The sequence below is a fragment of the Asterias rubens genome, chromosome 10 (genome assembly GCF_902459465.1).
Source record: "Asterias rubens chromosome 10, eAstRub1.3, whole genome shotgun sequence".
Lineage (NCBI taxonomy): Eukaryota > Metazoa > Echinodermata > Asteroidea > Forcipulatida > Asteriidae > Asterias > Asterias rubens.
The window spans coordinates 10,098,308-10,115,798 of NC_047071.1; the positions used below are offsets into that span (position 1 = coordinate 10,098,308).

Consider the following 17,491-nt stretch of genomic DNA (forward strand, 5'->3'; position numbering starts at 1 on the left):
ATATATATTTGTTTTAATTTAAATCGTTTCAGCAACAGTAACTACCTGTTTATGAACGCTTCGTAAAGTAAAACTGTTTATAGCTATTACTCCAAGTTGTTCGATACAAAATTGTGTTACGCTGCTTTGTTTAAAGGTAGTATACGGGATTGTTATAGTGCTGACAATTGTTGTAAACTATGTGTTGTTTAGGTTTTGTGTGATCAAATTTACATGAATTTAAAAACATGTGAAATTTTGCCGTGTAAGCCAGGGGACAAAGAAAAACCATGCAACATTTTCAGCGCGTAACGCATTGCACTTTGGTGTTAGACAGCCGAAATCTATGCGTTTTGATTATAATTATTCTTTTTGTTTTCATATTAAATTTTTATTAAACATGAAAACAATCAGAGGTCACTATTGCTCAGGGATAATAATTTTTTTTATAGAATATGAATTTCAAAACCAGTCACATTTCAGACTGAAATATTGATAGACTTTTTCACCTTACCAATCCTGTATAATACCTGTAATAGTTTGAGTGTTGCCGATATTCCTCTATTTAAAATAAAGTATTATTAACAGCAATTGAGAGCGTCCACTGTGTCATATTTTAAGAAATTTACTTTCGAATCTTTGCTTACTTTGAAAAAAAAATATATATACATCAATGCCGAGAAGCATATCATACCATCCAAAATATATTTTGAAAAATAAAAAAATAAATCATGAAAAAAAAACGAAAAAAATAAAAAAAAAACTGTGACTCTTTTACATTATTAAGAAACCCAAGATTTCCCAAACTTACAAGCATTGTGGACATGTTTTTTGCCCATTTATTCGTCCAAGAAAGGGATAAATAAGCAGCCGCTGCGGAGGCGCGCCAGCCCCCATGAGGGTGCTCCTCCAAATGTCTCCGTCTCTGTATTTTCCTGTCCTCCTGGAGTGTTTTCGTGGCACCCTGGCAAGAATCCCGGCGCGCCAGAGGGCCCACGAAACCAAACACAATCAGTTCAAATACTCCTGCTTCAAACCTAAGAACAGAAATGCCCAGAATGTGAAATCAATCATTATAAATATTTTAAACGTCCTTAGGGTCCCGGACCTCCAAGTCACATATATGTGTAGCTGTTGACATAAATATTAAAAGACTTAAGGTCTGAAACCTTTAATGTTTGATCGCAAAGCACACATGTACAACAATGGTGTTATTTCTGTTCTTACTCTCTTGCAACTTCAATACAATGACCAATTGAGTTAAAATTTTCACATATTTGTTATTTTGTGCATAACATGTTTGGATAAATTTAGTAAAAACTCTGGTCTTTGACAATCACCAAAGTTGCCCGGTCCTGGTCAGTTACAAATGGTCTTCTGTAATGATATAAAACACCTATTTAAATACTATTTTGAAGTTCGCATGGCGATGGCAGGAGATCGGACTTTGTGATTTTTTAATCGCTATCTTTATGAAGTGGATTGCGTGGTATCGCTCTGCTTAATTGACACAAAGGTACAATTAGAGTATTAAACTCTAATTGCCCCTTTTTGTCAAGTAACAATGAAATTGAACTTCAGTCAGCTGTAAAACAAACAGGCCAACTGTCGAATAGATACAGAGAGGAACAAGGAATTGGTACAAGAGTCTGGACAAAGTCTGGTATAGTAACTCAGAAAACCAAGGGCATGACCTCTAAACACAGTACAGAGGAAACACAACAACCATCATGTACATCGAGTAGGTGGGTCACATTTTAATCAAACTCTCTCGCCCATAACACGCTATACACAACTGCCATCCATCATGGCGAATAGACTGCTCTTCTTTTTCTTGGTGTATTCCGTGGCAATGTGTATGTTGCACGGCTCCGATGCAGAAAGTGATTACGCGAAGTGTAGAAAATTATTGGACAACACTCTCTGTAACAGGGTAAGTTTTACAAATTGCTGGTACCTTCAAAATCTCAGCAGGCTGTGGCATTACATTTAATTATTTAGTATATATTTCATTGTGTTTGTTTGTATGTGTGTGTGTGTGTTTGGGGCGTTTTGGGGTTGATACTGTAATTTTACCAATTAAAAGACATGCAACAACTGTTGCTGCACCGTGCCATATATTTATCTACATTTCAAAAAAGTCTGTGAGATTTAATGAGTAACAATGCATTTCCAAACATTAATTAATCTAGTTTATTTCCAGTAGTTTATTTATGATTGTTAGTTATAATTTGTTGTCTTCTATTGCTTGTATGCATAGTGAGTTAAAATTGAAGTGAATTGAATTGAATTGAATTGAATTGAATTGAGACACTGAGAGAGTTGTTACACAACTTTTCTTTTATTGCCCATCGATTTTACACTTGACAACAGCAATTATTACAACACACTAAGGACTCCATATCAGATTGAAGCATAGCGTCATTGGTTATGACGCATGGGAGATACTAATGTTACAGTTAGGGAATTTGAATGTTAGCCATCCGGGGAATCAAACATCATGAACTCGACGACAAGTAACATCATTTCGATTAAAAAGGTGACATGAAAGCATCACAGTAAGTGCATTGTACAATGTCTTACCATATTTGAAAGTTGATGTAAAATAGGCGTACGAGAGTACTGCGTATTGCCACCTCATGAATGAAAAGTATTTGTACGTACAAGCTACGTCATTTTTTAAATATGTTTTTTTGCTTTTTAGCACATTCATTCATGCATCCAGTCAGTCGATGCCGAGCATCGGATGATGGCCCCAAAAACACATTGCTGTATACGCAGCTCCTCCCGTCTCAGGCCAGAGTCCCGGCTCAAGGTGTTGACCCTGGTGCGGGCTTGTCCCAATCTTCGCCAACTCTTACAATTTCCAAAGTCCCCCAATTTGGTTCAAGTTCCTCTCCAGTCGATGTTTCTTTGTTCAAAACCAGAACTTTGTTTTATGTGTGTAAAAGGGAAAAGTGAAATCACACACAAAGCCCTTTACCATACAGGCCATGAGATGAGACTATAGTGCTACCACGGAAAAACATTATGATGTTATACATGTGCACCAATTAGAGATTATATACAGCCCCAATAAGTAATCGTTTGAACGCATTTTGGGACTTTCTAATAAGATCATATCCCCGTGCAACAGTGTTTTCCAGAAAGCAAATACGTCAGACTCACACGCCAACGATACCAGTTCGCCGATGATGGGAAAAATGACAGCGTGACGTCATCCACGACTGCAAAGGAGCTAACTCGGATCGCATCTCTCGTCCAATCAAGACTCGTCCGGGGAGCATGCGCAACAGAGGATGCCTATTCGCGAATGGGCTTACATGATGAGGATGATGAACATCCCTCGATGTTCATTGAGGAGGTTTACGAGTTATACGGAGTCGATGGTTTCATGAATACCAGTGGTAAATATGAAATCCATTTCAAAAGCCGCCATCACACGTAGTAACAACAAGATAAGACAAGATAAGGCATTCACTGTGCACATCTAGGTGAATGTTCAGTGACTGTCATTTCATGACCGTCACTAGACAAGCAATGGCCCATGCATCACCTGCGCAATTTGTTCGGATAGGGCCATCTGTAAAACAAAAATCAAAACTGTACGAGAACAGGACTGCCATTACACACAATAAATATAAAAGTAAACTTCGGTTTACTTTGGGTAATTACTCCACAAGTTAATTACCTTAACAACTGAGGTGATGAAGAGCATTGAAGAGTTGTTGATATTATACAACATTGTTAGAAACAACCCCCTTTGAAGTAATGTAGTTTTAGAGAAAGAGCTCATACTTAAATTTCTCAGGCATCTATAAAACCACAATTCTTTGCCAAAAAGGTTGGGGTTTTTCTTTCATGTTTATTTCCTTGCACACCAAAGGCCCAAGTTTAACAGGATTGTTAATTTATGTTTAATATGCTGGAATCACCTAGTAACTTGGAGACTTACCAACCCTCTGCCTTAACGGCGAAATGTCAGAACCATTTGAAACTGAATTGAACATGATGAACTAATTGCCTAAAATTCAGTGGCATATGAGCTGGGAAACTAATACAAAATGTACCACAAACATTTAAACTTTTCAAACTTGCTCCCTATTCACAAGTGACTTTAAGTGACCTGCCCACCGATACACTTTTAAAAGTACACGAAAACAAAGATCACTCGGTGGAAACTACAAGGTTCTGAACTTAATTACTCTTTCAATAAAAGTATTGTACACAAGCAAACCTTGATAAATTGATTAACTAACCGAACCTGAAGAATTTCTGAAGGGGCAACTTGTACAGGTCAAGTAGGTGTTAAGTGTACGACAAGGGGTAAGTGTCGAGTGCACAACTGTCCAGTCTGCGTGACAGTCCGTGTGCATTATTTTGAAACCGTGCGCATTAATTTGATTATAGACTGATGAATGATTGCGCGCACACGTGGACCGTGTCTGCTCACGAACAAAAGTGTGCATTATAACCTGGAAAACTTTTTGTTCGCACTTTTACTGTTCTTAAATAATGTTATGGGACTCCTCCTCCGTCCCAACTGGCGATCGTCAATGTTAAAGGGTTTAGATACATTTTGCGACACAAAACACAATGTCCAAGGATTTACGTTCAACTTCCCGTAAGATATTACTTGCCGAGCGAGGTGCAGTAATTTTTGAAAAATTAGTAAAACAATGTCACGAAAGTAATTGTTGTTACAGAAAACGAAAATTATGTTAGCGTGTAGGCCTACTACACAACGTATTTACCGTATTTAAGTACTAATACTGGTAAATACGATATACCTGAGACGAAAATTATTTTCGTGACAGTATTCATTTCCCCAAAACTGCTGAAAACTATACAGGACCCCTGAAAGTAGTATTTCAAGAAAAGCTTTCTACCATTATCATCTTTAAACCGTTTTACAATAAATGTGATCTGGTGGACATTGTGTTTTGTGTCGTACAAAAAGTACAGAAACCCTTTAAAGGCAATTCACTATTAGCATTAAAAACCTTACTGGGTTTGGAGTAATGGGGAGAGGTTGATATATAGTATAAAACATTGTGAGAAACGGCTCCCTCTGAGGTGACGCAGTTCCGAGAAAGAAGTTATTTTCCGAATTTGATTTCGATACCTCAACATAATTTAGAAGTTGAGGTTTCGAAATCAAGCATCTGCAAGTACACACCTTCGTCTGACAAGGTGTTTTATCTTGCATTATTATCTCGCAACTTCGACGGCCAATTAAGCTCAAATTTTCACAGGTTTGTTATTTTTATGCTTATGTTGAGATACACCAAGTGAGAAGACTGTTTTTTTTTTTAATTACCGATAATGTCCCGGGTCTTTAACTTCAAATCTCACAAAACGCTATAAACTCTGGCAATGGTTGGGTCGGCCTTTAGGTTATATTAGTCAGGATCAAGAGTGCACTGTTAGAAGTCAACAATCAAACTGATTCGGTTGAAGCGTAAAGTACTAAGTACTGAGGGGAAAAATTGCTGTGTTCAAAATTGTTAATGTGAAGAAATTGACGTATTTGGCAGCGTATGACCTAATGATCTTTGCCGAAACTGGCGATGTTTATTTCAACGATTGTAAAATAGACATGTGATACAAAGATCACCGGTGCCAGTCAAGTGAGGCCAATTTGACGAAACTGCCGACGCACATAAGTCAGGCAAGCACAAAGCAATTACCAACATGCTTACCAAAAGGTACTGTTCAACGCTGTACTGACTCGACTGTTACATTATGTTGTTTTCTTCTCAGCTATACTCAGTAATTTTTTTTAATAAAACTGGCAAGTCGACTGACTGAACAAATTAGCCACGTAGGGGGGGGGGGGGGGGGGCGGTGTGGGGGGGGGGGGCACATGCTGACGCATATCGGGCATGACAAAGGTACAGGCTCTGCGAGGTTCCCCTTCGTTAAACTGAATTTTCTACTCCTGAGCAGGATTTGAGCATCTGCTAAAAGATCTCGATATTGGAAAAGAAGCATCGGCAAAAACATCCGATGTCAAAGAAGATATGGGACTCTTAAATCAATTAAGGAAACATATTGAAGGTGAAAAACAAGAAGAAGTAAGAGGTGAATCCACAGAGAGACATGTACCTAACCCAGGTGATGAAACAGTTGGCAAGGTAAGCTTAATATTTAAGAGTATTAAGGAAAACAAAATCATTGTGTACGTTTTTTTTTTTCAAAGGCACTGGTGTAGAATTCACAAAGATGGTCAAAACTTTACCACTAGTCCAAGAATTTATTAAAAATTCCAGGCAAGTCCTAAATTATTTACTCATCCTAACTCGAGATAAGACTTACTCTAACTCGTTGTAAGATCCAAGCCTTAACATGTATAGTAACACAGACCAGTATTCTCACTAGCTGTAGCCTATGCATGACATAACAAATATGTTACAATTTGGGCTCAATTATTAAGTAGGATTTGAAACTTTGCATGGTGTAAATAAGATATAGAAAAGTTTGCGGTAACACCATGTAATAACAATCTCTAAATGAGCTGGGGTGGTTCTGAAAAGAACCGTTGGATTAACTCGACGTTTCGGTCAGTATGCTCTGATCGTCTTCTGGAGAATGCTGGACTCTGATGCTGCATGCTGCTTAAGTACTGGGCGGCGGATCAATTATTGGTCTTTGCAAGAAAGAAACGAAAGAAAAATACCCTTGTTGCACAAAATATGTGTGGAATAGATAACTAAGAAATTGATCTCTTTGTCACAGACTATACGTTACTTAGGAAGCCATTTTTCTCATTGTTTTATACTGCCAACAGATATTCGTTGCTTGTTACCAAGTATTTGTTATGAAAATTCATATTTTGAGTTTTTACCAAACGTGTCCATTCTCTTCAATACTGATGAGGTAACCCATTTGGCTGCTGATACAGATCAAATTTCATAATCCCTAATCTTTCAAAATGTCAGAGAATTGCAGTGATTTTCCCGTGTCCATGCATTTCTAAACAGTGTTATTCGGGCAGTAGTCTTCTGAGACTATTCAACCTTACTGCGGGTATTCCACGAGACAGATTTGGTAAAATCTGCCCATCTCTTGTCGAGCAAATCACCCACAGTTGCAAGCCAGCAGAAACCACCCACGACCAACTCGACCCTGAAAGTAAGTCAGTCAAATAAGGGTGAAAGGGAGTATTTAGATTATGAATAACTTTGCAGTGAGGGCCACTGGTGTCACACTCAACATGTCATGCGTCGTAAGAGCAAAATATGGGAAAGTTTCTAACACAAGGGCACAAGTTCCGCGACCGGGACTCGAACCCACACTTGAAGATCATAAACACAAGAGCTCGAGTTCGGTGCTCTTATATCGCTCGGTCACAACACCCGGCAGCCGATTTCACGAAACTTGACGCAACTGCGTAAGTTCATCACTTGCGCAACGTTTATGGAGACGTTTATGGAGCAACTTGCGCCATAAACGTTGCGCAAGTGGACTTACACAGTTGCGTTAAGTTTCGTGAAATCGGCTGCTTCTTTAAGGAAAGTTTATTGCTCTCTTACAAAGTTTCTCTTGGTCCTCTACAGTGTACGGATGGGCAACCCTTGCAGTGGTTACCATCACAGCACTATCCATGCTAGCTATGGTTGCTGTACCAACCTCGGGTTCTCGGTTCTACGCCACGGTAATGCAGCTCTTCGTTTCTTTGGCCGTCAGCTCACTGTCCGGGGATGCCCTGTTGCATCTCCTTCCAGAGGTAAAAATTTCTGCTTAAAGTTAAAAAACTGCCAGTTAGCAACTTGCCAACATCATTGTTTCATCACTGATATACGTATTAAATAGTTTAGATCTCATTTTCCCCCGACTTCTAAAAGAAACGCTTGATTAGCCAGAGCAAGGTCGATTATCCGCTAGATTTTTTTTTTATAATAGACAGGTCCGCTGTCTGTACACACAAACGTGGTTAGTTTGTTGTAAACTTGGGAAAGTACTGAGTAAGTAGTGCTAACACAAATCGGTGTTAGGATAAAACCAAAAAACTATTAATTTTATCCCCGATACAAATTTTACATCACCAAGTGAGATAGTTGTTCATTCAAAGGGGCACAGTACACGGGGTTCTCACAAAAGTGGTAAAATATTTTGTTTCATTAGCTTCGTTTATTGTATCCTAAAGAAGTATGCTACGATCTCATTCAAGTTACTGTACATTGGTTCCCTATTAATCAGAACCGTCAATCTCCCACAAACTTAAAGGAACACGTTGCCTTGGATCGGACGAGTTGGTCGATAAAAGGCGTTTGCAACAGTTTGTTATAAAATGCATATGATTGGAAAGATGTTGTAAACGTAGAATACAATGATCTACACAAATATGCCTCGAAATTGCGTGGTTTTCCTTTAACATCGTCGACTAACACCATCGGCCATGTATGGGAGTGAATTGTTTGACTTCCATAAATTGCTCATGGTTCGATGTATATTGATGGATTATTTTTTTGTATTTTTAATATTTCTCTTTTATGGGTTTAGGCCCTATATAGTATATCTAGGTCTGTTGTTTCTAACGTTTTGTTGGTTATTATTCGGTTTAATAGTATTTTGCCTCTATGATTTTAATTGGTCTTGTTTCTGTTTAGCCTTTCAGTTTTTATTGTTAGGCGCATAGAGGAATGTTTATTCATTATGCGCCTTATAAATGCTGTTTATTATTATCACTATTATTATTATGAATGCCATAAATGGCCGACCGTGTTTCATCGCGACGTAAAAGGGAAACCGTGCAGTTCCGAGGCATGTTTGTGTGGATCATTATATGCTACTTTTAAATTATCTATCTTACTATTTGAATTTAATAACAAACGGTAACAAATGCTTTTCGCTCACCAACTCGACCGATCCAAGGCAACGTATTCCTTTAAAGCATTTTTAACTCTTGGTGGTTTTCCAAACTCTCGCAGGCTCTAGGTATCCACGGACTCCCGAAAGAAGAAGGAGAACCCAACCAGATCCTTGTGATTCTAACAGTAGTCATAGCTATCTACATCTTCTTTGTCTTCGAGCGAGTAATGTCTTTGTGTCTACGCGGGAAACCGTTAGGGCATGGGCACGTACATTCACGACCAAGGCGGGAGGTGAGACAATCATGAACTATTCTCAGCCTAAAACCTAGTTCATACTTCGTGAGTATGCTTATGCGATACGAATTTTGATGTCACAAATTCGCAACGAATAATTTGCAATATTGTTTTCAACTCATGCGAAACATTTGCAGCGAAAAGCGCTAGAAAAGCGAAGTTAATCAGTGTGCTATAGCAAAGAACCCAAACAAAGAGAAGATGAAGAAGGAAGTTTTACTCATAGATATGGAAGAAGTTATTCCAGGGAAAAACCACGCAGTCGGGTCACGGGGACTGAAAACCCAATCGAAGTTGTGCCCCAGACTCGATTCGAACTAGGTCATAATGAAGGTGAAAGTCAAGGAAAGACAACACTTAACCAACCCGACACCCAGTTTGGAATATTTATATAACATAACAACATTTTAACTAATTCTTCCACAGACTTTTGTAGGTGAGGACGAGTTTGGAGTACGCTCGGCTGTGCATCAGGTAGCCGCTAATGACGAAGTCAAGTTGAAAGATAAAAGCGAAGAGGATAGAAACGAGGTTAAACATAAGATAGGTGTAAGTGCCAACGACTGTTTGCGTTCGTTTTAACAAGTATTCATTTGGCTAAGTGTAGGCTTACCTAAACATCATCCTCTATGTTCTAAAAAGAGCATGAGGAGGGAGTTTTCATATAAAAAGAAACAAATAGGCAGACCGTCAACACTAGCTTTGTTGGTTAGGCGCCAATGTCAGATGCAATTGTGTCCGCCATGCAATACTGTCCGCCCCGGACACTTTTGCATATGCAATCGTGTCCGGGGCTTTGCAAAAAAAAACGTCCGGCGGACATGTATACAGGTATGTGCGCGCGTAGCGATCGTGCATGCACTGAACCTACGTATGCTGCATGAATATTCACGTATTTTATGAATTCAGCGAATACCCAACGGCTGAACATTCCCATGTCATTCATGACATGCACTTAGCTTGGGCGTTCAAATACTGCAAGAACGGTTTTGCACGGGGCGGACACAACTGCATATGCAAATGTGTCCGGGCGGACACAATTGCATTATGCAGCAGCGTCCGGGCGGACACGATTGCATATGCAAAACCCTTCTCCGGGTAGTTTTGCATAGAGGACATAATTGCATGCGACACCGGCATGTCAGGGCAAGATACATCATCAGTGGTACTATAGAGTGCATGGATGTTAACCCAGAGGTTTGCTGGTTCAATTCACGTCATTTGCCCTTTGTTCGACCCAACTTTTAATAAAAACGGCAGTTTATAAGTTGTTTTCCCCCATTTGCAATTTAATTCCCATATTTCTAACGAAACAGTGAAACCCGACAATTCTTTGTTGCAGGAACTTAACGGCGACCAGATTCAAAAAGCAGACGACTCTGAGCAGGCCCCCAAAAACACCATATTCGGTAAGAAAACCATAGGTTGATCAACATAACCGGTAGGAACAAGATATTCGGTAGAAAACTATATGATATCGGAAAATACCAACGGTAAAAAATACCATAACGGTAAGACCATTCTATTCACTTAGAAAACCATTCGGTAAGAATATCATACTCAGTAAACAAGATCATAATCGGAAGAATACCATATCCGGTAGAGACGACTTTATTAGGTGGAAGACAATATTTAGCACACATTGATGTGTGCATCATCTTAGAGGCACTTGTGTATCTCAACATATGCATAAGAAATGATATTATGTATTAACGGCAGTGGACACTATTTATTATTGGTTATTACATAAAAAAAAAAAATTATTAGCAAAAATTTACTTGGTAACAAGTAATACGGCAAGGTTGATAGTAAACAACATTGTGAGAAACGGCTCCCTCTGAAGTAACGTAGTTTTTGAGAAAGAAGTAATTTTCCACGAATTTGATTTCGAAAACTCAGGTTTAGAATTTGAGGTCTCGAAATCAAGCACCTGAAAGTGCACAACCTCGTGTGACAAGGGTGTTTATTTCTTTCATTATTATCTTGCAACTTCGACGACCAATTAAGGTCAAATTTTCACAGGTTTGTTATTTTATGCATTTGTTTATTCCATAAAAGTTTAATCGTGATTGTCTCATGTAAATCACTCTTTAATTTACCAAAAGTTTCAATTTTAAGAAAAACACTTTTGGGCTCTTACAATCGTCAGTCAAAATATAATTTTTCTTTTGACTAATTGCAGCCATTCAATAACTTATTGAACTATTGCCTTCATTCTCCACCCTATCGATGCAGGTTTGAACACCCTGGTGGTAATGGTATTGGTTGGTGATATCGTACACAACATTACCGATGGTGTCACAATCGGCGTGTCATTTGTCAACGGCCCTTTTGCCGGTGTCTCCACCGCTATCGCTGTCTTCTTTCACGAAGTGCCTCATGAAATCGGTAAGTTGGTCGTGGTCAGGGCCCAATTGAATAGAGCTGCTAAACACTGCTGAGACCCCAAACTCTGGTTCAATTATATACAAGGGAAAGTTTTGAATGTACGAACAGTGATAAAACACACACCAACAAACAAACAAACTGAAACCCGACTGCGTGGGTTTTCCTCAGTGGAACATTTCTCCAGAGTGTTTTCCTTTGAATATTTCTCTGAGGTTTTTATCTCGCACCTAAAACTGTAAACTGCTTAAAATTGATTGTCTTCTCTCCATACTGAGCTCTTGGTAAGTCAGTGATTAACTTCGCCTTTCTGAGAGTCCTATACAACAAAAATAAATGAAAGAAAATGAAAATTTGTCTTTGTTGTCTTCTTTAACGACCTTTTAGTCGCCTACTCATAATTCAGCTGTTCTAGACTCATCTCCGCAACACAGTCAGTCGTTGAACCCATCTTTCCAGTCTTGCCTAGAGGAAAAATGGCTAATAAATTAATAGTCCGCAATACTAAAGTTTGGACACCAGATTATCTTAAATAATAAATCAAGGATTATCATTCCCTTGGGATTGTCAACAGGATCTACTTACTCCGATAACAAGTTTTTTGTACGAAGGTCGATAAAATTAATATGGTTTAGAATGTGCGACACTGGAACTATATACAGCCTTTCTCAAACAGACAACGGACTCAACTTCTGATGGTTGAATTATCGGAGTGTGGTTCGAATCCCGGTCATGACAGCTGTGTCTCCTTAATTGCCCCTCTTCACCCAGGTGTAATGGGAATTTGGCTGGGCTTGAAACAATCAAACAATATTAATTACATTCAGCAACACTTTGAGGTGTGTCGTGGTCGAGCGGGACACGCATCGGACGCAAGTTCTGGTGGTTGAATTATGTGTTGGTTCGAATCCCAGTCACGACAGCTGTGTCCCTGAGCAAGGCACTTAACCATAGTTTGCTTCTCTTGACCCAGGTGTATACAATCATGGGAAGTGAGAGGGATGAGATAATATTGTGCTGAATTAACACCTTAATGCCAAATAAGTAGCTTTGGGTTGTTGTGTGCTCCCAAGGCCCTAGGGAGCAGGAATGGTCTCTGGTGCTCGTTGAACGGGGATAATAATGTTGTACATGATAGCGCCTGATCTATAGCTACTACAATGTGTGCTCAATATAAGAACATTAATATCATTATTATGTTGACCCCCCAGAAGCCGCGCATAGAGTGACACAATCAATTTACGACAAAAAAATATAGACTGGAACTGACCTCACACGATTAATAACCGCGTTGATGCGGCTATGGCTTAATCGTAAAGCGCATAATATGATCATTATTATGATGCCCATAATAGCAATATAGCCATAGCTGCAGCCGCTCATTCTACTGGTCTTCAAGCGGAAGTCTGACATCAAACACGATGCGTAAGAGTGATAGAGTAAGATGAATTGAGACTTTGGGAAGATAATAATGATAGCTGGCAGCAAACATCCAAGGTAAGCCATGTTCTCGGTATTGTGTGCATGCTCAGAACTACGTAAATTGGGTGCGTTCGTTTAGCTCCCCTGGGTCGACCCCGGTGTGTGGCGTTTTTTTCTTTTCTAGGACAAACGTGGGTAATTATCTGCACACGTTCGTCCTGGGAAAAAAAAACGCCACACACCGGGGTCAACCCAGGGAAGCTAAACGAACGCACCCACAATAACAACTTACCAGGGAAGTCTGTATGCCACCTAGCGTTCCAAAGTATTCCATTGGGTCAGTAAATTTGTTTAGTGTTAACTAAGTTGCCAACTGAGGAAGGTAACCTACAAATTAATCTTAACCACAGGTGACTTCGCTGTGATGCTGCGTAGTGGTGTCTCTTTCAAGAAGGCGATGTTCCTCAGCCTCATCAGCAATCTAATCGGCTTCGTTGGTCTGTATGCGGGACTGTTTCTTGGTAGCGAGAACGCGATGCAGAGGTGGATCTACGCCGCTACGGCCGGCATGTTCCTTTACATCGCTCTGGTCAGTTTGGTAAGTTTACTTATCACCTTTATGACTGTCCTTTGATAGCATCCATACTAGGCGTTTTTGTGGTGATCCAGAGAGAGGTGAGCTACGATAGATTTGAGGGCACAACTTTACGAAAAGCCTATGAGTGGGGGCCCACCTTCATGGCTCTGCTTACCGTAAGCACAGCATCAGCGCTTACGGAAGCAGGGAATGTTGTGCTTACGGCAAGCGTATCTCCAGGGTTAGCAGCGAATTTTTGCTCAGGCGCGTGCGTACTCTACGTTACTAATAATAGGCATTCTACGCTTACAAGGCTAGCACAAATTCGGCGCTTGCACGTAAGCGGGGAATTCGGTAGTAATAGCAGAGCCATGAAATTGGGCCCAGAGCCTGACCCATCAATACAAAAGTGGAAAAGAATCCAACGTTGTAATTCAAGACTAGTGCCATTAACCTATAAAGTTCCGATGACTCTATAGATAAAAGTATACTATACCATTCCCAATATGAGTCTTTGTTTCGTTTGTGAACAGATACCCGAGATGAACCAGCAAGCAGAAGAGGCGAGTGGTAGTCCATGGATGGTATTTATGCGGCACAATGTGGGGCTATTGACTGGCTGGTTCATCATGCTATTTATTGGATTCTTTGAGCAGTACAAAGACCAAGGCAAAATCTAGAAAGGGTGGGAAGGGGGGCGTGTCCTAGTGAATTCCGTCCGCTGGAGATTCTGTCCCCAATAATGGGAAATTAACATGGGCTGCGGGAGGAGAACTCAAAAGAGGGCGCTATCAGAAGTAGTGTTTACATAGGGTGCGTTTGTTTAGCTTCCCTGGGTCGACCCCGGTGTGTGACGTTGTTTTTTTCCAGGACGAACGTGTGCAGATAATTACCCACGTTCGTCCTGGAAAAAAAAACCGCCACACACCGGGGATGACCCAGGGAAGCTAAAAGAACGCACCCATAGTTCGCCAAGTGGGGGACCGAATCTCCAGCCACACCGGCAACTACAGGAAGTGGAAGTGCTTTGGAAGTGCCATCCGACATGTTGAGATATTGAGATAATTTTGTTGCAGGATGATGTAAGTGAGTGCAAGATGACGACATCATAGTATGCCAATTATTTAAGAGAATGAGACGGAGCTACCGAGCGGATTGGAAAACTGCACTCATGCTCTGGTGTTTCTGTTTAGTTATTACTGTGTCCGTCGGCTGGGACGTAAAGCCGCCGGTCCTGTGCGTTGTGTAATACACGTAATATAACTCTTAAAAAGAAGGGCTTTGTCAGGTTTGATTGACTGCATATAGTTGTGCCACCTCAGGTGTAAACCATTACATTGTGGTGTGTCAAGAAACTTTTTTCATTCTTGAAACATTGCTCCACAATACCTTGCAGAAAAATGCTGCGTAATGAAGTTAGTGCAATGACCATAACTGGGCAACGGAAATGAGCGTTATAAGAAACAACTATTTTTATAATTTCCAGAAACGATGTGTTTGGAAGTATTTCGTAAGCAAATTGCTGCATTCTGAAGACAGAAAGCCGACACGTCTTGCATTTTAAAACCACAGGCAATTATCATTAATGAAAGTACATCAGACCCAATGTTATTTTAGTTGTGGATGGGAGGGATGCGTGTTAGGAAAGCAATTGCGCTTCCAGCAGAGACAGGTAAATTGGACGCAGCTAGTTACGCTGATTGTTTTGGTGGAAGTTGCCCATTGTTCCCAAAACACATTACCAACTCTAACAGAGAGTCAATTAAAGGCAGTGGACACTATTGGTAATTATCTCGCACCTTCGACGACCAATCAAGCTCAAATTTTCACAGGTTTTCTAATTTATGTACATGTTGAGATACACCAAGTGAGAAGACTGGATTTTGACAATTACCAATAGTGTTACCACTGCCTTTAAGCCAATTCCCATCGACAACTGCTCAGCTATTTTTGGTGCAATTATCCAGAGATGAAAACACTACATCAGCTAACGACCACCGCGGGGCAAATCGCATAATGCAAGCACGGTAATTTATAGATTCGTTTAAAATACCGCTGGCGCTGATTCTAAAAGGTAATACTCGTTCGTTGTCAACAACTCCCAAAATTAATGGCAATAACATCTTCATACTTGGATATAAGTTAACCAATTAAACTTGGTTAGAAGTACAGCAGCGTTCGACAGTAAAAAAGCTATGCGAGAATCATTCCACTTCAAAGTAATTTGGTTATAGAAAAGGAATAGCAGTTTGTATAAATAAAGGTAAATACTTATACTTGGTCAGCAGTGCAACAGCTTTTGACTGTATGAAGCATTATAATTCACAACATCCGTACGAACTAAATCCTTCGGTTCAAGGACTTTCTCTAGTGCCGCCCCCCCAACTTTGGAACTCTCTTCCCGGCTACATCCGCTCTCCACAGAGCATGGAGCAATTCAAAACTCTGCTCAAATCCTATTTGTTTTCCATTGCCTAACTGTTCAGTTTAATCCTTTTGTTTGCATTTTGTTAGTGTATTTTTTTTTTAATTGGTTGCTTTATTGTTTGCCTTTTGTTTTTTGTTAAGCGCATTGGTATTTCTTTCAGTTATGAAATGCGCTATTTTTATAAGAATTAGTTATTATTATTATTATTATTATTATTATTATTATTATTATTATTATTATTATTATTATTATTATTATTATTATTATTATTATTATTATTATTATTATTATTATTATTATTATTATTATTATTATATTATTATTATTATTATTATTATTATTATTATTATTATTATTATTATTATTATTATTATTATTATTATTATTATTATTATTATTATTATTATTATTATTATTATTATTATTATTATTATTATTATTATTATTATTATTATTATTATTATTATTATTATTATTATTATTATTATTATTATTATTATTATGGGAATCATTTCACTGCACGTAATGTGGTTATGGAAAAAATCATCATGGATGAAGTAAACAACTTATACTTTGTTATTAGTACAAGAGCTTTCGACCGTGTGAAGCATTATGAGAATAATTTCAGTTCAAAGTTTATGTAAAAAGATGTTGCTTTCCTTTAAAATTTGAAATTATGTTAAACGTAACTGTCAGATACGTTTCTCAGACTGTGTATTCCATGTACGGGTTATTCTTTTCGTGTGGACCAAACCGCTCCGGATTTTCGGCGAAGTCTAAAACAACGCCATACCACCTTTTCAAATGAAATAACAAAGAACACGTTGCCTTGAATCGGCAAAGTTGCCTTGAAAAGCGTTCGAACCCGTTTGTTATGAAGATCATTATGGTTAGAAATATATTTTTTAGGGTAGATTATAACGATCCACACGACGAGTATGACTCGAAATTACACAGAATTAAAACAACCGAACGGTTCCAAAACGAAGGTACGCATTCCCTTCAAGAAAACAAAACTCAATCTGGCATCAATACGTTTATTTACAATGGCGGCTGATGCAGCCTGAGGTTTAATTCAAACATAACGAAAGGACACGAGTACACAGGTGTGCAATTAGTTTAACATTTTTATTGCTAGTCAAAATTGTAATGTAAAATATAGGTTACTTTCGGTAACTCAACAAAATTTAATGTTCGTAATTCTCTGGCGAAACACTGGCGCTGCATCTTATAACTAAGGTTTTGTAAAATGATTTGAACCTGTTTTCACATAATTAACGAAACTAAAGTCATGTTATTAACAATTATGTAACAATGGCAATTATTTTAATGCAGGCTGTAAACACCTCGAACAGTTTTCCTTCACATTTTTTTTAAAATAAAATCGTGTTACATCTTTTGAGGACCAATGAGTCAAATAACGTGTTCATATTTAATTTGTTTGATTTGTGTTAAAACATGAATAAAACCAACTTATTAAAAAGATTTTTTAATTAATTATATCAATCTTTAGATTTCTTCCATTTCCTCACATTTGATTTGTCTGGTTTCTCATCCTTATCACTGTTATCACTGTTTTTTTTTTGTTTT

The 17,491-nt window shown here is 38.8% G+C and overlaps 1 protein-coding gene across 1 annotated transcript; it reads left to right on the forward strand.

The window, feature by feature from the left end:
* Positions 1–1,786: 1,786 nt before the first annotated feature.
* On the forward strand, positions 1,787–14,153 carry LOC117295659 (zinc transporter ZIP14-like). The gene is made up of 11 exons (XM_033778370.1): positions 1,787–1,912; positions 3,116–3,386; positions 5,929–6,116; positions 6,963–7,113; positions 7,539–7,708; positions 8,913–9,086; positions 9,516–9,638; positions 10,432–10,498; positions 11,325–11,477; positions 13,307–13,494; positions 14,007–14,153. The coding sequence occupies exons 1-11, from the start codon at positions 1,787–1,789 to the stop codon at positions 14,151–14,153; spliced, it is 1,758 nt and encodes a 585-aa protein (XP_033634261.1).
* Positions 14,154–17,491: the final 3,338 nt, after the last annotated feature.